The sequence below is a fragment of the Pseudophryne corroboree genome, chromosome 6 (assembly GCF_028390025.1).
Source record: "Pseudophryne corroboree isolate aPseCor3 chromosome 6, aPseCor3.hap2, whole genome shotgun sequence".
NCBI classification, from domain to species: Eukaryota; Metazoa; Chordata; class Amphibia; order Anura; family Myobatrachidae; genus Pseudophryne; species Pseudophryne corroboree.
In genome coordinates, this window is record NC_086449.1 from 412,072,694 (window position 1) to 412,095,777 (window position 23,084).

Consider the following 23,084-nt stretch of genomic DNA (forward strand, 5'->3'; position numbering starts at 1 on the left):
ATTAGTAAAGTTTTTCTTTTGCATACCTGAAAAAAAGAGGGATGGGGGTGGCAGTTACATCATTACACATATGAAAAGGTGAATAAGCTTTAATGACCTGGTTATAGCAGTATAAAAATGAACACCATGTACTACAGTAAATATTAGTACTACCTGTCATATATGTAACATTAATATGTAAGTACAGCATTATAGGGAAGTTTGCCACACATACATTTATATGGGGGTATCCTACACTTTAAAGCTTCTTCAAAATGTTTAGCCCTATGCTAAAACTTCACAGCTAAAATGTAATTAATGGAATAAAGTAGCATTGCAGCATGATCTGCTAATTTATAGGACCATTTTTCATAATGCAAGGTCATATATTCCTATAAGTGGCATGCCGGGCTATCTCTAAATATTGATATACACCAGCAGTGTTAGTCATTTTAATATTCTATATTTAGTGCCATCCACTACCTGCCATACATGTGTAGGACAACTGGACAAGTTGATATATATATATATATATATATATATATTTATTTATTTATTTATTTGTTGTAGGGGTACTACCAAATAGACTCAAAATCAAAGTACAGTTTTGTGAAATATCATTTTCATTTAAAAAAAAACCCTTGTGACAATGCTTCTGAATGTAGGTTTCAGATCAGTTTTCACGCATTTTGCCTTTTTGATATAATATTGCATCAAGTAATTTGCATTATTGTATGCATACAAAAATAAAGGTTTAGTAGTATATTGTCTCATTTTACAGACTTATCTGTTTCTACTACAGTGTGACAATGACAAACCAATGGGAGACATGCATGATACAACCTTTTCAACTCTTTAGTAAGGATAAACAAATTAATTTGTTACAATCAAAATTGTAATTATTATCTTTTGATTTGGCCAAATATAGATACTTTGGTACCATTTCTGCCTGTGGTGTAGGGCGTAATTAGCTTAGAATACAGTACTTTCATGTAGTTTAAATGCAAGTGACCAGCTAACCACTAAGAGCCATACAATGCTCTGCTGCAATACAAAAAGGAGTATATAACAAGATTCTATGTTATAGAAAAATATACTATATATGGATACACACACACACACACACACACACACACACACACACACACACACACACACACAAACAAAATAAACAATGTACAGTAGATGGTGCACTATACTCATTAAGCTGATTTCTTCATGTAATATGTAATGTCCAGGGCAGTAACTAGTGTGTGCCAGCGGTGCTTTGCACACAGTACATCTGCACTGTAGGCACATCCACTGGCACAAACACAGGGCTGCGCCAGTAGCAGATTTACTATAAAGCAATTTAAGCAGGTGCTGCCCGCTGACAGGGCTGTTTAATGGACAGCACGCTACTGTGCTGTGTAATTTAAATAGTGGAGAATACTGTGCAGCCTAATATGAATTGGTATTATTTTGTGCCGCTTAACCATGAAGCCACTCCCCTACTGAGCGCACTGGCCCTATTTTACATTGGGGGGGGGGGGGATGCGCCAATGCTGTGTCTTGCACACAGCGCTAAAATGTCTAGTTACGGCACTGCACTACATGGATCTGCCTAGTTGCTATGGTTTTGAACTGACAAATAGCTTGAAATTGTTAGAATCTGGAGCCTTGCTAAGCAGGACCAAATAGCTCTAACAGCAAGGTGTCTTTCTTCAGTGTAGCAGGTCATGGGTTCTAATCCTGGGTATGACTGCTAAGAAAGGTGTGATTTAAAATAAATGACAATGAAATGCAGTATATATAGATACATTTTTTTTTCAGAGCACATTTTTTTCAGAGTATATATATATATATATATATATATACACTGCTCAAAAAAATAAAGGGAACACTAAAATAACACATCCTAGATCTGAATGAATGAAATATTCATATTAAATACTTTGTTCTTTACATAGTTGAATGTGCTGACAACAAAATCACACAAAAATCATCAATGGAAATCAAATTTATAAACCCATGGAGGTCTGGATTTGGAGTCACCCTCAAAATTAAAGTGGAAAAACACACTACAGGCTGAACCAACTTTGATGTAATGTCCTTAAAACAAGTGAAAATGAGGCTCAGTAGTGTGTGTGGCCTCCACGTGCCGTATGACCTCCCTACAATGCCTGGACATGCTCCTGATGAGGTGGCAGATGGTCTCCTGAGGGATCTCCTCCCAGACCTGGACTAAAGCATCTGCCAACTCCTGGACAGTCTGTGGTGCAACGTGGCATTGGTGGATGGAGCAAGACATGATGTCCCAGATGTGCTCAATTGGATTCAGGTCTGGGGAACGGGCGGGCCAGTCCATACCATCAATGCCTTCGTCTTGCAGGAACTGCTGACACACTCCAGCCACATGAGGTCCAGCATTGTCTTGCATTAGGAGGAACTCAGGGCCAACCGCACCACCATACAGTCTCACAAGGGGTCTGAGGATCTCATCTCGGTACCTAATGGCAGTCAGGCTACCTCTGGCGAGTACATGGAGGGCTGTGCGGCCCCCCAAAGAAATGCCACCCCACACCATTACTGACCCACTGCCAAACCGGTCATGCTGGAAGATGTTGCAGGCAGCAGAACATTCTCCTTGGTGTCTCCAGACTCTGTCACGTCTGTCACATGTGCTCAGTGAGAACCTGCTTTCATCTGTGAAGAGCACAGGGCGCCAGTGGCGAATTTGCCAATCTTGGTGTTCTCTGGCAAATGCCAAACGTCCTGCACGGTGTTGGGCTGTAAGCACAACCCTCACCTGTGAACGTCGGGCCCTCATACCATCATCATGGAGTCTGTTTCTGATCGTTTGAGTAGACACATGCACATCTGTGGCTTGCTGGAGGTCATTTTGCAGGGCTCTGGCAGTGCTCCTCCTATTCCTCTGTGCACAAAGGCGGAGGTAGCGTTCCTGCTGCTGGGTTGTTGCCCTCCTAAGGCCTCCTTCATGTCTCCTGATGTACTGGCATGTCTACTGGTAGCGCCTCCATGCTCTGGGCACTACGTTGACAGACACAGCAAACCTTCTTGCCACAGCTCGCATTGATGTGCCATCCTGGATGAGCTGCACTACCTGACCCACCTGTGTGGGTTGTAGACTCCGTCTCATGCTACCACTAGAGTGAAAGCACCGCCAGCTTTCAAAAGTGACCAAAACATCAGCCAGAAAGCATAGGAGCTGAGAAGTGGTCACAACCACTTCTGTGGTCACAACCTGCAAAACAACTCCTTTATGTGTCTTGCTAATTGCCTATAATTTCCACCTGTTGTCTATTCCATTTGCACAACAGCAAGTGAAATTGATTGTCAATCAGTGTTGCTTCCTAAGTGGACAGTTTGATTTCACAGAAGTGTGATTGACTTGGAGTTACATTGTGTTGTTAAGTATTCCCTTTATTTTTTTGAGCAGTTTATATACATAGCAGGATGGGGGGGCACCAATGTTTATCTTGCCTCCGGGCATCTGGGACAAACTTACGCCACTTAGTCCACTTAGGGGCGGAGTTTTCCGTACTGGCACATTTGCATCGTGATGTCACGACGCAAACGCGCCATTATGTGAAACTCCACCCCCCGAGCGGAGTAGTAATGATGAGGAGGAGAGGGAGCACCAGGAGCCACCAAAAGAACTGCGGTGGGTACCCCGTGCAAAGGCTTGCCTCGCCCGCCGCAGGAAACGGCTCTGTATGGCTCTCTATACTTAATATAGAAATTATAAAGATTTTTATATTTAATGAACACCAACAATATTATCATCTACAAGTACGTTACGTTTGGTTAAATGAGGCACAGCTGTGAAAGCAACTGCACATTCTTCCACCTGTTATTAGTTACATACTACTGAAATTAAAGAATTCTACAAGAGTATAATTGAAAAAAAAATGTGAATTTTATACTCAACATGTGTTGCTTATGTCATTGTACATGGTATGAACAAAAGTCACCATTGGTCAAATTATGAACTTTAATGTTAAATTTACATATTAATGAATACAAAAATAGAATTTTCCAATGCTTTTACATTGGGGTTAATTAATTAAACATTCTTTTAAACAAAAGTTTTTAAAGCTTTCTTCCCAGTGAAAAAGTGTTTCTGCTGGAGATACTGTACAGCTGTGCCCTAAACATTCAGAGGTCTTAACAGTGTTATTGTCGGCAATAATCCCCGCCTATGGTATGATTTGCTGCATCTCATTAATACAGCATTGATCAGGGTAATAGAAGAAAAACAATGAAAAATGCTTTCATTCTTGAATAAAACATTTTTGTTCCAGTAGTAATTGTTTTATTTGTACAAATTTTGTTACACATACTTCCCAATTTTTTTCTCCGTTTTTATTCTTTATTAAATGGAACTAAAAGGCCAATGCTTGACTTTTAGTTATTCGGCACATGTGTGAACTTGCAAGTCCATGTAAATGTATATCAATGATAGATCTCTTTAGAGCAATAAGAGCTCCCTTGGTGTGAACACTGAAGCAAACAAATTGCTGGATACATTTAGTAGGAAACAATCCTATCAAGCACAGAGCAGTACTGCTATACTATAGTATTCCTGGACTTGGTACCTGGAATAGCACAGCCTGATCCAGTGGTAGTATATATGCACATAGGGGGTCATTCAGACCTGATCTCACGCTAGGATTTTTTGCTGCGCTGAGATCAGGTCAGAACTGCGCATGCATATGCACCGCAATGCACAGGTGCGTCGTATGGGTACAAAGCGGATTGTTGCTGGGCGATGGATTGTGCGAAGAATCCATTCGCACAGCCGATCGCAAGGAGATTGATAGGAAGAAGGCATTTGTGGGTGTCAACTGACCGTTTTCTGGGGTGGTTGGAAAAACACAGGCGTGTCCAAGTGTTTGCAAGGCGGGTGTCTGACGTCAATTCCGGTCCTGGACAGGCTGAAGTGATAGCAGTGGCTGAGTAAGTCCTGAGCTACTCAGAAACTGCACAAAACTTTTTGTACCACTCGGCTGCATGTGTGTTGGCACACTTGCAAAGCAAAAGTACACTCCCCTGTGTGTGGCGACTATCTGCTCGCAGCAGTGCAAAAAACCCCTAGTGAGCGATCAGGTCTGAATTAGGCCCATAGTGTATATGAACAGATGAGCACTCTACTATGCTCTTTTGATAGCATTGTGATGGCTTTAGGATGGTGGATCTGCATTTTTGGGCAATCCTCATCTTTGGTCCCCAAAGCAGCCACAACCCTACTTATTGTCTCTTGCACTGTGAGAAGTAAATCGGGCATTCACGTGCAAATGCAATACAGTAAGTGTCTCCAGGTGAACATAGAATTTCCCCTCACAGATACTTCTTATTTTGGGTTAATTGTATCCTTGAAATATGTTTTATACTAAGTGTAAACACTGCATGTAATTTATTTTAAGTTAATGTGATGTTTGTCATATATTTAAACTTGACACTCAAAATACACATGTAGAAATGGAAGTGTACAGATTCTTATTTGTGCATGCACCAATGGGCTTGCCAGTCTTTGAGATGGAGGTGGAGGTGGTCTCTTGGCTTACTGTATATCTTTGAAGGATGGTTAAAAATAAATTTTCTTCTTGAGCATTCTGTTTTCTCTTTTATGTTCAATCTGAGCCAATGTTTCACAAGCAATAGACTTCAATACAGCAGACTTATTATAGTGAAACAGACTTCACTTTTACACAGTGAGGAATATTTACTGTGTGAAAAAAGTGGAGGCACAGCACATTGTATTTTAATCACAAGTGTCTATTTTCCCATAATGTTCCTTCATAATTACACCAGGGCAATCCCCAATCTTGTTTTCATTTTTATTCTGCAATGACTGTGCTTCACTCTGAGAAAGTTTAGTCTCACACTCTAATGTGTATGGTTGCGTAAGTTTGAGAGCCCTCTCACAGTAATGCCGAATAACACATGTGAACCACACCCGTGATACAGTTGAACTTTTCCTCTTTTCTCCTAATATGCTGTTTGACGTCACAGAGCAGGAAATACACACGTGTGTCTGTTGCACGCGGACTTACTTTGGAACATAAGTGAATTGTTATACTGCATTTCCTGTATTGTTCACAAAATGTATGCATAGGATAGCAATAACAATGTATTGATTGATGGTACTGCAGACTCCAAAGAATAATTATTACTTTATCGGTAACAAGCATATGTGGTCTTAATTAGTTAGAAATGTTTCTGCTTTTTCAAACAGCATATGACTTTATATAATTAAAGCCATTTGCTGACAGCCATAATTTCAGTCACAAAGCTGGATTCAGGACAACATCATAGGAACATCCACAAGAATAATCTGGGTGTTAATAGACATAGAGGGATCTTGGAAGATGAGCAGAATTCAATGCCTGAGAGGATTTACTATAAATTGCATAACCCAGCATCATTGTTCTCTTGCATAGGCAGAAAACATTCTTGTCTTCTACACAAACCTAAATTGAAAAGGTTCTTTGAAATTATCTCAAGAAACGTTTAATTCTTATGGGAATGTAAATTATACTCATGACACAGACTGTTCTACTGCAGCTGGAGATAACAGCAGCTGGCAGGGATTGCTACGGAATTTTCAGCTTTAACTTTGTTTTTACTTCAAAAGATCCCACCTACGAACTGAAATTCTATGCTATTCACTAACCTGTAATTTTATTACTTAGCTGCATTAGATGCCAGAGGATTTCATGCATCTAATAACAAAAACATTTCTTGCGTATTGTGTGCTGTAATTGCATCCTGTTTTATTACTATTTCCATGAGGAACATCACACTAGAGAATAGTAAATGTAAACAATACAGCATGGTACATATGAGTCCATTGTTAGTAAATAGTTTTACAGCTCTGGCAAAAGTATGATGTATTACTATGTGAAGTAATTGATGCCCTTAGGCTGATTGCGTAATTTATAATGGAAAGGATGACAATCTTTGGCTGGCTCATTGTCACTGATCATTCACAAATCGTAGTCCAAAGACGATGCCACAAGTACTAAATTTATGGTGATGTTATGAAAGCAATACAAATATTCTGCGTTTTACCTATACAGAACCACAAGATTATGGAATAGGTGTTTCTATATATATATATATATATATATTATTAATGCCCTACCTTACTTGTTGTGTTAATCTTCCTTACATTGGGATCCCCACCTTATGTTCTACTGTGTTCTGTTTCTAACCCATAGTTTACTTTTCCGATCAAATCAAACCCCAGCTTTCATGTTTTAGCCACTGTGTTTGATTTCACACAACTCAGGAGCTGCCCAAAAACTCTAGAAGATAAGTGGCCCAAGCTATGTTAAACATTGGGATCATGCTCAAAAGAACAAATGGTGGGAGTCTCAGGGGAGTAAGCTCCACCATACTATTATAAACAGGAAGGGGGGATATTTAAAATCAGTATGAAAGTAAAAAAAATATAAAGGATTTCTATAGCATCCAGGGTGAAACCAAATCACTGTCAGGCAGAGAGATCATGGTGTGAATATGCCCCTTCACTTCTAAAATCATATACTAAGATGATCAAGAAACCGTTAAAATTAACCTGTGTTATAGAACATACAGTATAACTACACTTAAAAAAAGACTGACAAAAGACTATTTTATTAAGTAACCTTTGGTCTTATCTGTTAACCCCACTTCAGCAGCTTCAATGGCAGTGACTATCCTTTAAATGAAATTACTATAATGCTACTGAATCAATCTCCCTGATTTCACATCCAATATACAAACACAGGCATTCGGCTAGAGTGTTAAATCTGTGCAGGGTTAATTCCTATGGGTCCATCCCAATATCTCATTAACCGCAGTGGTTAACTCACTAAAGCTCTAAATCCAAACCCTGTCCCAGTTGCGTGGAATGAGTGTATACTGAGATACGCTGCCACACTTTTGCTGTTATATAAACCTAAACACCAGTTTGCAAGATACTTTCTAACTCAACCTTCAAATAGAAACGGAGAAAATGACCTAAAACTTGGCCTGTGCAAGGAGCACCAGGATAATGATAATAAAAAGGACTGATATATATGGAAAATGCAGTTCCAATGACACTTTTCCCCAATTTCCATGTGACTGGCTTTGCACAAGATCATCTTCCTGTAACAAGTCATAATAATGGCACATTTCTCCCTGCAGACAGACAACTCCCCAGAAGAGGTGCCAGATACAGCACCATGAAAAAGATGTGTCACAAACGTCCCAGCAGATGGCTTAGACCACAGGATTTCTCCACAATGCTATCAATGGTCTTTCTAATGTTTCTGCCAGCAACTGACAGCTTGAAACAGAATATTCCTCGGCTCAAGCTTTCTTACAAAGGTAACAGTCTTTTACAGAGAAGTATTTGTAATGTTCTTATTTGCTGTACATGTGTTGACATATAATACCCCAGAAGAGTCCTGCTGTAAAAATATTAAATGTTTGGATTTACAGTATGACTATTAATATGATGTAAGAATGTAAGGCTAGCTTCTTTTTATAATCTTATTCAACGTTTGTCGATAGTAGTATTCAGTTTTATATAATACACTTTCAGAATTAAATCATACCAGACATTTTTTTTGTCTCCACTTTGGGAGATCCTAGTTCTGGGTGTGTGAGTACTTAGGGATCTTAGGGGCAGATGTATTAAGCCTGGAGTAGTGATAAAGCAGTGATAAGTGGAAGGTGATAACGCACCAGCCAGTCAGCTCCAATATGTAAATTGTCAGGTAGGAGCTGATTGTTTGGTGCATTATCACCTTCCACTTATTACTGCTTTAGTACTTGTTTATCACTTCTCCAGGCTTAATACATCTGCCCCTGAGTTCTGTCACAACACTCACTTCCCTATGGGAGGGTACCTTTCCCTTTTCAGGATTCCTCAGCGAACACTCCACAAAGTTTGTGAGTCTCCTGGATGTTTGGGGAGAGTAGGCGAGTATAGGTTTAAATTTACAAAACAGCAAGATGACCAAACCATGTCATCCTAGTGCTTGCGTGATTCTGGTGCTTAGGCTATCCTGAAGTCACAAAGCACATGTGATGGTTAGATAGTTTACATTGGTTTTGCATTTTAACTAAAGAAATATTAGTATTTTGCTAATAGTGAAAAATGTATTTTAAAATGTGTCTCATTTTTGTCATCATGCTGTCCAAACATACACAGGCATTTGGATGACAAATGTGATAATTTTGGAATAAATTGGATCTATAGCTCTGCAAATGTAGATCCTAAGATGAAGAGCAATCACAATCAACATCTGATAGGAGTCAATCAAATGTCAATCTTAAAATCTATTACATGACATGGAACTATAGTGTATACATTAATGCATCCTCTGAATTGCGTGTGGATCTCCCATATCCCACCCACTTCCTTGTAAAGTGGGCAGGATGGGGAGACATTACAGGGAAACACGGTTCCGCATGGAGGAAGTGGGGCTAAAATGATGCAAGAGCCCAGACCCATTCCCCAGAATGGTCAGCTGCATCTCCTCTCTGGACTTCTCTTGAAGAGGATCACTACAAAGTAGCCAAGTATTATTTAATGCTCAACTGTAACAATGCCTCTTGGGGTATGGTGTGAAGCCTGAGTGCCAAGTGTCTGGATCCATCCAGTTTGGTCCACAACGTGTACAGAAAAAGGCCCCCATACATCAGGAATCCATTTCCCCGATTCCCTGATCCGAGCAGCATTGACAATCTGCCAATCGGCGGCCATCGATGATTGGCGATGCATCAGATAACGGCAAAATTAAGCATGTTAATAATCCCAGATTTGCAGATCAGTTGGGATTTCAGACATATTTAATATTCCCGATTCCCCAATCCAGCCGTTGGGGGATCGGGACATTGCCGTAATCCGTTGGTAGTGTATGTGGGCCTTATTTCTAGTGTTGTGTTGTTGCAAACTGTAGCAGACATTTGAAACGGTTTTATGCTTCATAGTGATCAAACAAGACAATAATAACTTTGCTTTAAATAAATTAGTACAGTGTAAGTGAAATGTAATATGCATTACTGTTTAAGTACATTTTTTATTTTACCTATGTATTTTTAACCTCCATAGAGACTTTTCCAGAGATCAAATGAAATCTAGAATTTTCATCCTCACAGCATTATTGTTTTTCTAAAATATTTAACACACTGAGCTGGTTTGAACATTTTCTGACTCCAAGCCAAACTTTTATAGCATTCTGTAAAAAATGTGTAGGTGAGCAAATGTAAAAAACTGTTACACCCATAGAACTGTGAAGTGATTGTTTAGCATTTGAAGCACTGAGTCATACACCAAAAATGCATGAAAACAGATTGCTAGGAGTAACCCTGGCTCTGGTTCTTTCTAGAACTCAAGTCTGAATTATTAATATGCAGCGATGGAGAAAGTGAGATATTCACCTCTATTTACATTTACATATGTCCCACTCCATCCCCTCCACACAAAAAACCCCAATAAACAAACAATGGTGGTCATTCCGAGTTGATCGCACGTAGCAACTTTTTGCTGCTCGTGCGATCAACTAGTCGCCGCCTATGGGGGAGTGTATTTTAGCATAGCAGGGCTGCGATCGCTTGTGCAGCCCTGCTATGCTAAAAAAGTTACCTGCAAAGCAAGACCAGGGTCAGACCTTCTTACCCTGTGCGACGGATCCAGCGACGAAGGTCCCGGGATTGGCATCAGACATCCGTCTGGACACGCCTGCGTTCGGATCTCCACGCCTGGAAAACGGTCAGTAGATGCCCCGGAACGCCTCCTCCCTGTCAATCTTCTTGATCTTCTTTGTTCTGGCCACTGCCGTCGCCGGGTAACAACGCACGTCCACAATTCGGCCGCTGCGCATGTGCTGTTCCGACCCGTTCGCACTGCAGCAAAGAACCGCTGCGTGCGAATGGGTCGGAATGGCCCCCAATGTTATATATAATACTGGGAAATATTTCAATCTGGAAACTGTCTATGGCCCTTAGTGTGTTTTCCTGCAAACATCCTGGTTTCCTCTTCCACAGCACAACTGGTGGAGCTGTTAGCTGGTGCTTGAATATGCTGAGTTCAGTCTATTCATTATTGTACATTACAGAAAGAAAAGACACAGGACATCCTATATAATAAAAGTCTATGCTGCTCCACACCTCTGTTATGTGCGCAGGCAGCCACCAGTGGGTGCCCGATTGACCAAATGACCCTTTTTTGCACTGCAAGCTTTCACAGGTGAAAGTAAAATTGGTACTGAGGGAGATGCTACAGCCTCCCAACCTGCAATTTTTTGCAGCATAGCATTACGTACATATGTATATATAAAAGACTAATGCTGCTCCTCACCTCTATAGGGGAATTCAAGTGTTGCGCACTGGTGGGCACTAGATGGCGCCCGATGAAGCAATGCAAGTGTTGCTCCTCCTGAGCTGATGAGCAGAAATGACCGAAGAGTGAGCCATTTGAGCGCTCAAATGGGACTTTTCCCGGGCACGACAATGTTCGGTCAATTTGACGGGCTGCTAACTAGTTTAATAATAATTTTACAGCTTGTCAGATCTTGTCATTAGTCTGGCAAAGGTAATGTAGGGCTTACAGAAAAACACATAACTAGAAGAGGGGCTTAAATTATTGAAAGGTCCCTCTCAACTCAATGAATGGCTAATTCCCAAGCACAACAAAGGGTGGTGTTTGGAATAGGTGTTGGAACAGGGAGGGAAAAGGGTCATCTCCCCCCATAAAAAAACAAAAATATTTGAAAGTCACCAGTTAATGTACTGGTTCATACAGTAGGTGCGCCCACCATATAGGCAGTGTCAGTGTCAGTATGGAGATAACTCCCTTTCTGGCTGCTCCACCTCCTCCCTCCCCACAGTCCTCTGCCCACCTCCAGGGCCCTCCTCTGCCCTGCACCAAGCTCCAGCCCCTACAGTGTGTGGCTATTTACTGTGGTCTGGACCCTCCTCTGGGACAAACCCTGTGCCCTTCTCAACTCCCACTTCATATGTTCCTCTCCTCTTCGCCCTCATCTTCCTTCATCCTTTTTCTCCCTCCCCCTCACAGCACCCTAGATAGATAGATAGATAGATAGATAGATAGATAGATAGATAGAGAGATAGATAGTTGAGACATAGGGATGCTCAGCGCCACTTCTGAGATTAATTTTAGCCTTCTTTTATCAAAGATATTTTTAGGCAAAAAACAAGTTAATAGACACTCTCTTTATATGGATGTCAGCTATCCGCTAATGAATTAGCAATAGTAAATTACTGAAAGATTAGCATGGAAAAAGAGGGAATAGTGGTTCAAATGACCAATGGTGTCATATAGTATTAATAATAATAAAATGAGAGCACCGTATATAAATATATATATATATATATATATATAAAATAGAGAGGATCAAAGAGTCAATGTAAAATTTAACAAGGCAAATTTATTTTAAACAATACATATAAAAAATGTATATATACAATAAGACCATTCCTAAAGATGTACAAATTATAAAACATAAACATAAAAGAGTCAGGAGGTATTTTATCTTTGTTGTAGGAGGTAAGGGAATCCACGCGCTTTTCGTCCTAAGACTTCTACGATAGATAGATAGATAGATAGATAGGTACAGTAGATAGAAATGTAGTACTCTATGAAACTCCAGAAACATGCCTCATGGTATATTTGAGCCATTCCTCCGTCTGGTGCTGGTTGCTTTCCACTATCTTGCCTTGGTGGTGTAGGTAGTGCCTGGGGAAGAGGAGTACTCACTCATAGCCTCTTGCCTATGACCTTCTGTTTCCTAATGCTGTCCCTGTCATTAATACCCCTTTCACACCACAAAAATAACCCGGTATCGACCCGGTATATTGCTGGGTCGACGCGGGTCACTGTGCAGTGTGACAGGGGCCATCGTTGAATTCCCGGGTCGCCTGACCCGATAATTCAACCCTGGAATAAAGCTGTGTTATTCCCATGTTAAATACCGGGTCAGGTGCAGTGTGAATGGGTTGCCGGGTCGATGTAACCCGGGACCCGTTCACTGCATATGGAGAGGCGGCACGGAGATGATGTCATCTCCCAGCGCCGCCCCCGATGCCTGCTCCGTCCCCACCCACAATATTGACCCGGCTTATTGCCGGGTCGGCAGGACAGTGTGAAAGGGTCCAATATCGGTCCCACCCGGGAAGGACCTGTTACCAATTCCCGGGTGGGACCCAGCATTGCGATGTGAAAGGGGTATAACAGATATTGAGCTCTGGTTTGGACATAGTCAGTGGACACCGTAGATTGGTAAATAGGAATGAGGCTGAAATTACAGGTAAATTACACTGTTAGATACGCAGCGGTTATCATAATTTGCACCACCTTGAACTCAGTGTCAGTAAGTTATGATCTTTTTTTGCTGTGTGTTACTTTCACTTTAAGTCACTTTAAGTAATTTCTGTTTCTAATGCAATAATAGATGCCGCTTAAATATTACACCATACCTTACTAACTACTTGGAAAGTCTAATGCAAACCTGGTCATACTGTACTTATGCTTGAGATAATTAAAATTGCGTTAAGTTAAATGTTTGTAAACATATACTTTAGTTTATGGCGTAAATAGCTGTGCATGGTTACATTGTTTTGCACAATTGCCATAATCTGCTTATTGGTGAATAAACACAAGTTGTTTAAAACAGTAAATGTGTGCCAAATAAAACAGTCTGGGCTAATTACATTTCTAAAATATCAGTGCTGTTTCAAAGGCCTGCAATGTATTTTTCCACAGTGTTAAGACTTTTTTGGTCTCCATTCCTGGAATAAAAGAAGGTCAATCAGAACTGTTCAAAGATGAAGTATTTACTGAAATATGTTTTCCAAATGGAAAAGGTCAATTAACATTTTATAAGCATGGAACATTTCCTTTTAGCATGTTTTTATAATTCAAATAAGCCAAACAAATGACATCGTTTTTCTGTAAGGCTCAGCTATAAAAAATAATTTATGAATGTATATAAATCCATTGTAGGTTGAACTAATGTCATTGTAAGTCAGCATGATTTAAAACTACCATACGTTTTAATTCATCTCAACATTAAATTAATTACTAGATTCCTGGTTTCTTGTATCATAATGTCCTGTTTTCCCTTATTTTTGTTGAACATATTTTGACTAAATAAACACCCAACAGTATGTAGCAACAATAATATGAAATTCTAATAAAATCGAATGGATTAAACTTCGATATTAACAAAGTTTATACAAAGTATATATTATACGGTATGTAATACTGTGTTAGCTCACGGATAGTCACCCCCAGCTGTCGCTGAACTATGCAGTTGCACAAAGCAATTGATATGCATGCTTTTGTATCAGTTCTTCCTGTCTAGGATATATTATGCCAGTTTATTCTTTTCCTGCTCTTATCAAGATTACAATCATTGCCCTCCCCTGTTCTACATGATACTAAGCATTCCATTTATACACAACCCTATTTCCTAAAAGAAAACGTATTATGCATTAATGACTATTTTCAAATTCTAAGCTGTGAAACCCATTAGCTTGGTGCAGTGCACAGGAAAAGCTTAGTGACCACTTGTAAATATTAATTTTCATACATTTATTTTCCATCCTCTCCCCTCAGTGTTCCTGTGTGGCTACACACTGGTACTGTGCATTACTCATGATTTCATTAGAAGACTTGTTTATTCTTTTTGGCTTTGTATTAAGGAAAATAGAAATAAAGTGATGTGCTTAATGGCTGATTTATGACATACTTGGCTAGTTTGTTATCCTATGGGAGACCCCAAAGGATATGTGCAGGTATGATGTGGGGAGTTGGCACTGTGAATCACATTATTGTGGCTTTGGCATACCGCTACTCTGTGCTATGATTTGTTCCATTAAGCCCCCTGACAGCTCACATCACTAGGGAAGCTGATGGAGTCAGGCAGGCTGGTCTAAAAAGATAAAGTGGGGAAGATGGCGAAAGCACCTATTTAGCTTCTGTCATTTATCTAGCACAGTCTTTGAAATGACAGTTAGATGCTGATTGATTTCTTTGGGCAACTAATACACTACAGGGGAGCTATGCCAAAACTTGGGACGAGACGTACTAACCCCAAAAATGGAGGCAAACCTCTGAAAATTGCAATTTTATGAGGTTTGTCACAATCCCCATATGCATTAAAGTGGACTGCAGTCAATATTGGTGATATCAGCTGAGGACTGCTGGCCCTGCAGTCCCCATAGAATTCTCTGGGGTTTCAGTTTGCCTGAACGTATCAAGCTCTGGAAAGCAAAACTTTCCAGAGCTTGTTCTCAGATGAACTCAACAGAACTCCCATGATAGAACTCTGAAGGATCCTTCTTCCTCCATCTGCAGCTTGGCAATGCGCTGGTCAACTGTAACTCATGCGCAATAAGACTTCCGTTTCATAAACCCAGAAGACCTCTCTATGAAAGGGCTTGCTGTTATCGGAATACATTGTTAAGAAATGTATGTCGTAAGGGGAGGGATGTATTGCATAGAATAAGTGATAAATGATACATCCCGCCCTTGGAGAGAAATAAAGTGAAGAGAAATAAAGTACCAACCAGTCAGCTCCTAACTGCCTTTTTTCAAATGCAGCCTGTAACCAGACATGAGCTGATTGGTTGGTACTTTATCTCTCTCCGCCTTCAATTACATTAAGTAACTGCATCAGGGAAATTTTGGTTTCCATTTAAACAATTAGAAATAATTGATTTTATTTGTAAATGCGCATTATTATTTTGATCATTTTTGTACCGTAAGTTCACAACATTTTCCTGTTACAGACAGTATACATCACCAAAACCACAGCTATATACTTTCTGTACCCCCAATAAATACTTCCAGTTTATTATTTATAGTTTAAACAGTCACACTGAGTTCCTTGAAGAATACAGACCACAGCCCTGATGTGTTTATTTATGTCACCAGTTCACAAAAAGCTAGGACAAGTACCACCTGCTCACAGCCAGCGCATGTCCTGATTTAGACAGCCACAAAATGTGACCATCTATTTGAAACTGAGCAGGATTAATTTGTATTTTCTCTGATATATTCTTCAAGATCCCCTACAAAATACTGCCACACCCGGCTGTCCCTTGTGTAAAAGCCTTTTTTTGGATCTGCCAAAAGATCATATGTCTCTTTTAACCTCTGCTAACCCTTTTTGGATGTACTGTACAGAGATCTTTTCATGCATACAGTATACAGAGGCTGAACTAATGTAACTAGTTAGTCTCTTAAATTCAACTGAGGTGTATCCACCCAGAGTTTTAGTGTTTCTTGCAGTACAGTATGCTGTAATATTAGGCTCTTTCATGTGGTTAGAAGATACCACAAACTGGGAGATACTCCCATAAATAATAACAGGATGGGAGACCTGACTTCAGCTATTAAGTTATTAAACTTTCCAAATGAATAAGAGCGTGTTCTACTGAAGCCAAACATTAGAGTAAGCATTACATCCTCATGTGTAGCACAGTAAACATGTCCTTTAGCAGCTGAGCGTGGACTTTGTAAGAAATGCAATTGCATATGACCTGGGCCAGATTAATAATGCTACACTCCATGCCTAAGATAAAAATAAGGCAATCATCATGGCAGCATGATGATGACCAGCCGCCCACCCAACTTACATCATAAGTATCAAAATTGTATTTAGAATTTGCTCTCAAAAAATGCAATTTTTTTCTATTTTTAGATATTTGGGAGATATTGGGGCTGACAGTGTAAGGGGTGTACATGCCCACATTGCTCTGGTCATACCCACATGGCACTGGCAACACCTCCTCCACTTCTCACAAATGGGCCTTGATCATTTTCAGCTCCAGGCTGAGGCCCTGCATAATACATATATTTAACTATATAAATAAGTCTGTAAATATCACCCTATGTACAGATCTGAAAATTGAAATGTTATACACTGTCCATGACCTGAAGCTGTTGTTGGTCCTTATGAGCATTACTTACATAGTTTATAGCTTTAAAATATTAGCAGTATATATTGTCTTTTTTGAGCACCTCTTTTTTTGTATTACTGTATTTAATCAGAAATGGGATGATGAGCACACCGTTAACACTCTTGTCAGTGTTGGATTAAATGGGGCCCTACAGTGGGGTATATTTACTAAGGTCCCGATTTTGACAGAGATGCCGTTTTTTCTTCAAAGTGTCATCTCGGTAATTTACTAAGCAAAAATCACGGCAGTGATGAGGGAATTCGTAATATTTTGGAAGTCCTTGGAAAAAATCACGAATCAATACACCATCGGTCAAATACGCCTCCAATTTGGTAGAAATCGGGAATTTACTAAAAAGTGCAAATCACAAACACTGCCGACAATAGCCAAACACTGCCGTGCAGAAATACAAATCGTAAAAAAGTACTAAAAAAAACCAGACCTGCTTTTTTATCCCGTGTTTGGATGGGCATGCAGGGATCCATGAGATCCGTGCATGTTTATCAATGGGAAGGGGATGGGAAAGTGTTAATTTTTTAAAAAAAAATTGCGTGGGGTCCCCCCTCCTAAGCCAAACCAGCCTCGGGCTCTTTGAGCCGGTCCTGGTTGCAAAAATATGGGGAAAAAATTGACAGGGGTTCCCCCATATTTAAACAACCAGCACCGGGCTCTGCGCCTGGTCCTGGTTCCAAAAATATGGGGGACAAAAAGCGTAGGGGTCCCCCGTATTTTTTAAACCAGCACCGGGCTCCACTAGCTGGACAGATAATGCCACAGCCGGGGGTCACTTTTATACAGTGCCCTGCGGCCGTGGCATTAAATACCCAACTAGTCACCCCTGGCCGGGGTACCCTGGAGGAGTGGGAACCCCTTAAATCAAGGGGTCCCCCCCTCCAGCCACCCAAGGGCCAGGGGTGAAGCCCGAGGCTGTCCCCCCCATCCAATGGGCTGCGGATGGGGGGCTGATAGCCTTTGTTGTAAGTTATGAATATTGTTTTTAGTAGCAGTACTACAAGTCCCAGCAAGCCTCCCCGCAAGCTGGTACTTGGAGAACCACAAGTACCAGCATGCGGCGGAAAACCGGGCCCGCTGGTACCTGTAGTACTGTACTACTACTACTAAAAAAATACCCCAATAAAGACATAACACACACACCCTGAAAGTATAACTTTAATGCATACATACACACCACCATATACACATACTTACCTTATGTTCACACGAGGGTCGGTCCTCTTCTCCATGTAGAATCCATGGTGTACCTGTTGTAAAAATTCAACTCACCAAATCCAGTGTAGAGGGCTCCTCGGGTAATCCATTTGTAATCCACGTACTTGTAAAAATAAAAAAACGGACACCCGACCACGAACTGAAAGGGGCCCCATGTTTTCACATGGGACCCCTTTCCCCGAATGCCAGAAACCCCCTCTGACTTATGTCTAAGAGGGTTTCTTCAGCCAATCAGGGAGCGCCACGTTGTGGCACCCTCCTGATCAGCTGTGTGCTCCTGTACTGTATGACAGGCGGCACACGGCAGTGTTACAATGTAGCGCCTATGCGCTCCATTGTAACCAATGGTGGGAACTTTGTGGTCAGCGGTGAGGTTACTTTCGGTCACCCGCTGACCACAAAGTTCCCACCATTGGTTACAATGGAGCGCATAGGCGCTACATTGTAACACTGCCGTGTGCCGCCTGTCATACAGTACAGGAGCACACAGCCGATCAGGAGGGTGCCACAACGTGGCGCTCCCTGATTGGCTGAAGAAACCCTCTTAGACATAAGTCAGAGGGGGTTTCTGGCATTCGGGGAAAGGGGTCCCATGTGAAAACATGGGGCCCCTTTCAGTTCGTGGTCGGGTGTCCGTTTTTTTATTTTTACAAGTACGTGGATTACAAAAGGATTACCCGAGGAGCCCTCTACCCTGGATTTGGTGAGTAGAATTTTTTCAACAGGTACACTATGGATTCTACACGGAGAAGAGGACCGACCCTCGTGTGAACATAAGGTAAGTATGTGTATATGGTGGTGTGTATGTATGCATTAAAGTTATACTTTCAAGGTGTGTGTTATGTCTTTATTGGGGTATTTTTTTAGTAGTAGTACTACAGGTACCAGCGGGCCTGGTTTTCCGACGCATGCTGGTACTTGTGGTTCTCCAAGTACCAGCTTGCGGGGGAGGCTTGCTGGGACTTGTAGTACTGCTACTAAAAACAATATTCATAACATACAACAAAGGCTATCAGCCCCCCATCCGCAGCCCATTGGATGGGGGGGACAGCCTCGGGCTTCACCCCTGGCCCTTGGGTGGCTGGAGGGGGGGACCCCTTGATTTAAGGGGTTCCCACTCCTCCAGGGTACCCCGGCCAGGGGTGACTAGTTGGGTATTTAATGCCACGGCCGCAGGGCACTGTATAAAAGTGACCCCCGGCTGTGGCATTATCTGTCCAGCTAGTGGAGCCCGGTGCTGGTTTAAAAAATACGGGGGACCCCTACGCTTTTTGTCCCCCGTATTTTTGGAACCAGGACCAGGCGCAGAGACCGGTGCTGGTTGTTTAAATATGGGGGAACCCCTGTCAATTTTTTCCCCATATTTTTGCAACCAGGACCGGCTCAAAGAGCCCGAGGCTGGTTTGGCTTAGGAGGGGGGACCCCACGCAATTTTTTTTTAAAGTTTAAACATTTTTTTTTTTTTACACAGGTGCACAATGAAGCCCAGCACGGATCTCTCAGATCCGGCCGAGATTCATTGTAATAAAGTCGGCAGTGTTTTACAAGTCACTCACGATAAACACTGCCTAAAAAAACGAATGACATCGACATCGGAAAAACCGAAAATGCAGAATACGGCAGCTTAGTAAATTAGTCGTAATAAATTCAAAAAGTTGCATATTTACACTTTCGATGTCATTCGTGATTGAACTTTGACCTCAAACGGAAAATTACGAATGTTAGTAAATTTACCCCAGTGTGTTTAAAACATTTCTGGTACTGGGAGTATTTATACATTACACTTTTTAATAATATTGACAGGCATAACATTGCAGGCAGGCAACCTCAAATTAGCTTCCGTGGGGCCCCAAAGACCTCAATCTGACCTTTACTATCTACTGGACAAGTGCTATATATTTATATATTTCATCCCATGGAAACCATTTACATATAAAATGATGTGTAATAAAGTAGAAGTGAAGAATTCATGAGATGTACTCTCCGGTGGACAAAAGCTCAATGAAAAACCCCATGATGAGCTCCACGTGAACAACAATATGACTAAACTGATGCAGGCCAGGAACATCATTAAGTGTGGTGTCTCCCGGTGCATGTGTATAAATGCTAAAATCGGGGCGTGGCCATGCAAGAAGGGATGTGCCCTCATGGTCTGACCCCCATTTTTGAGCTGTTGGCTGCCCCTAGAGACCAGTCTGTGTGCAGTGCCGGCTCCTACTCAGTGACAGGAGCCCAGTGCTGCACGTAATGTTACAGTGTGAGTACCTGGCTCCTGACACTGACGAGAAGGCAGTCAGCCCGCACCCCATGTACTTCCCATAGTGATGCCACTGGACTGATGTCATTTTATTTCGCAAACACAGTACATTATATGGCAAAACCTACTACTGGCCACTGTACTGTGATTCATTCAGTGCTCACTGTTCTCATTTAACAAAAATGTAGCATAATTCCATGCAATTTTCTGTTTTCTCAACTGTTCCAAATTAATTGTTTATTAAGTGTCTGGGCAGTCTTATCGATTGAAGAAAATTATTTTTATGCAGTTATGCAGTAATGCATAAATCTTTGATTTGAATCAGTTTAGCCTTTACTTTTATGTTCCGGTTATTTGAATATCTTTTCATCAAGAGCATTTACCACTTGCAATTTTGCCATTAGACTATTACAGACAGAGGTGTAGCTAGGTTCCATGGTGCCAGGAGCATGGGTATGTTTTAGCACCCCCCTCTTATGTTACACTTGAATATAGTGAGTGCCAGAACTAACAAACTATATATTTATATATATATATATATATATATATACACTGCTCAGTAGTGTGTGTGGCCTCCACGTGCCTGTATGACCTCCCTACAATGCCTGGGCATGCTCCTGATGAGGTGGCGGATGGTCTCCTGAGGGATCTCCTCCCAGACCTGGACTAAAGCATTCGCCAACTCCTGGACAGTCTGTGGTGCAACGTGGCATTGGTGGATGGAGCGAGACATGACGTCCCAGATGTGCTCAATTGGATTCAGGTCTGGGGAACGGGCGGGCCAGTCCATAGCATCAATACCTTCGTCTTGCAGGATCTGCTGACACACTCCAGCCACATGAGGTCTAGCATTGTCTTGCATTAGGAGGAACCCAGGGCCAACCGCACCAGCATATGGTCTCACAAGGGGTAATGGCAGTCAGGCTACCTCTGGCGAGAACATGGAGGGCTGTGCGGCCCCTCAAAGAAATGCCACCCCACACCATTACTGACCCACTGCCAAACCGGTCATGCTGGAGGATGTTGCAGGCAGCAGAACGTTCTCCTTGGCGTCTCCTGACTCTGTCACGTCTGTCACATGTGCTCAGTGAGAACCTGCTTTCATCTGTGAAGAGCACAGGGTGCCAGTGGTGAATTTGATAATCTTGGTGTTCTTTGGTAAATGCCAAACGTCCTGCACGGTGTTGGGCTGTAAGCACAACCCCCACCTGTGGACGTCGGGCCCTCATACCACTCTCATGGAGTCTGTTTGCTGATCGTTTGAGTAGACACATGCACATTTGTGGATTGCTGGAGGTCATTTTGCAGGGCTCTGGCAGTGCTCCTCCTGTTCCTCCTTGCACAAAGGCGGAGGTAGCGGTCCTGCTGCTGGGTTGTTGCCCTCCTACGGCCTCCTCCACATCTCCTGATGTACTGGCCAGTCTCCTGGTAGCACCTCCATGCTCTGGACACTACGCTGACAGACACAGTAAACCTTCTTGCCACAGCTCGCATTGATGTGCCATCCTGGATGAGCTGCACTACCTGAGCCACTTGTGTGGGTTGTAGACTCCGTCTCATGCTACCAGTAGAGTGAAAGCACCGCCAGCTTTCAAAAGTGACCAAAACATCAGCCAGAAAGCATAGGAGCTGAGAAGTGGTCTGTGGTCACCACCTGCAGAACAACTCCTTTATTGGGGGTGTCTTGCTAATTGCCTATAATTTCCACCTGTTGTCTATTCCATTTGCACAACAACAAGTGAAATTGATTGTCAATCAGTGTTGCTTCCTAAGTGGACAGTTTGATTTCACAGAAGTGTGATTGACTTTGAGTTACATTGTGTTGTTTAAGTGTTCCCTTTATTTTTTTGAGCAGTGTATATATATATATATATATATATATACACACATAATATATATTTTATAAAACTTATATTACAGCAAATAGTAGCAGGCAGGCACAGTTGCGCAGCCAGAACGCACCTCTTTTCAACAATTTTTTGTTTTGTTTTTACTCTCTTTGCTGCGGTGTGTTCAGATACACAGCTCCTCTCTCCAGCGTCTCCTCCCATTGCACGTGTGCTGTGATGTCATGACGTCACATGCACAACTCGGAACTCAGGAGCGCGGAGGGAGGAAGCAACTCACTCTGTTATTGAACAGCTGTGAGCTGCGAACTGCGGGCGGCCTGGAGGCAGGTGCCGGTGGAGTCGGGCTGCGGCACACCTTCCTATATTTTAGGCACCCGGAGCTTGAGCTCCACTGGAGCCACCCTCACTACGCCCCTGATTACAGAATGCATTATTACTAGAAAAGGTACTTTTGTAACTTTTATTTTTGTTTCTATTCATTTAACAAACAAGATGCATACAGGACAAACAATACTTACTGTAACCAAATTCCATGCAAATCTTTCAATAATACTTATGCAAACTAGAGAACTGTCTTGATGACTTTTTGATATACAGAAATCCAAATATGTTGGTTTAATGTGTAAAGTCCAATCTGACAGATATACAGACACTTCTGAAATTGAATTTTATATTGGCATTAACAACACTTCCCAGTGTTATTACCACTTACATGTTTTTGACATTTTACAAGTTATACCAGAATCAGATCTGCGACAGCAAAACAAAATATATGTCAATGATATTAAATGTGTAAAGATGCA

The 23,084-nt window shown here is 41.6% G+C and overlaps 1 protein-coding gene across 3 annotated transcripts in view; it reads left to right on the plus strand.

Annotated features, from left to right (window-relative positions):
- The window catches only part of SEMA3D (semaphorin 3D), a 293,106-nt gene that overhangs the window by 78,324 nt on the left and 191,698 nt on the right, over positions 1-23,084 (plus strand). For all 3 annotated transcript variants that reach the window (XM_063926929.1, XM_063926930.1, XM_063926931.1), the window contains exon 2: positions 8,155-8,337. In XM_063926929.1, coding sequence (XP_063782999.1) covers positions 8,155-8,337 — 183 coding nt within the window. The remainder of the gene's footprint in view (positions 1-8,154; positions 8,338-23,084) is intronic.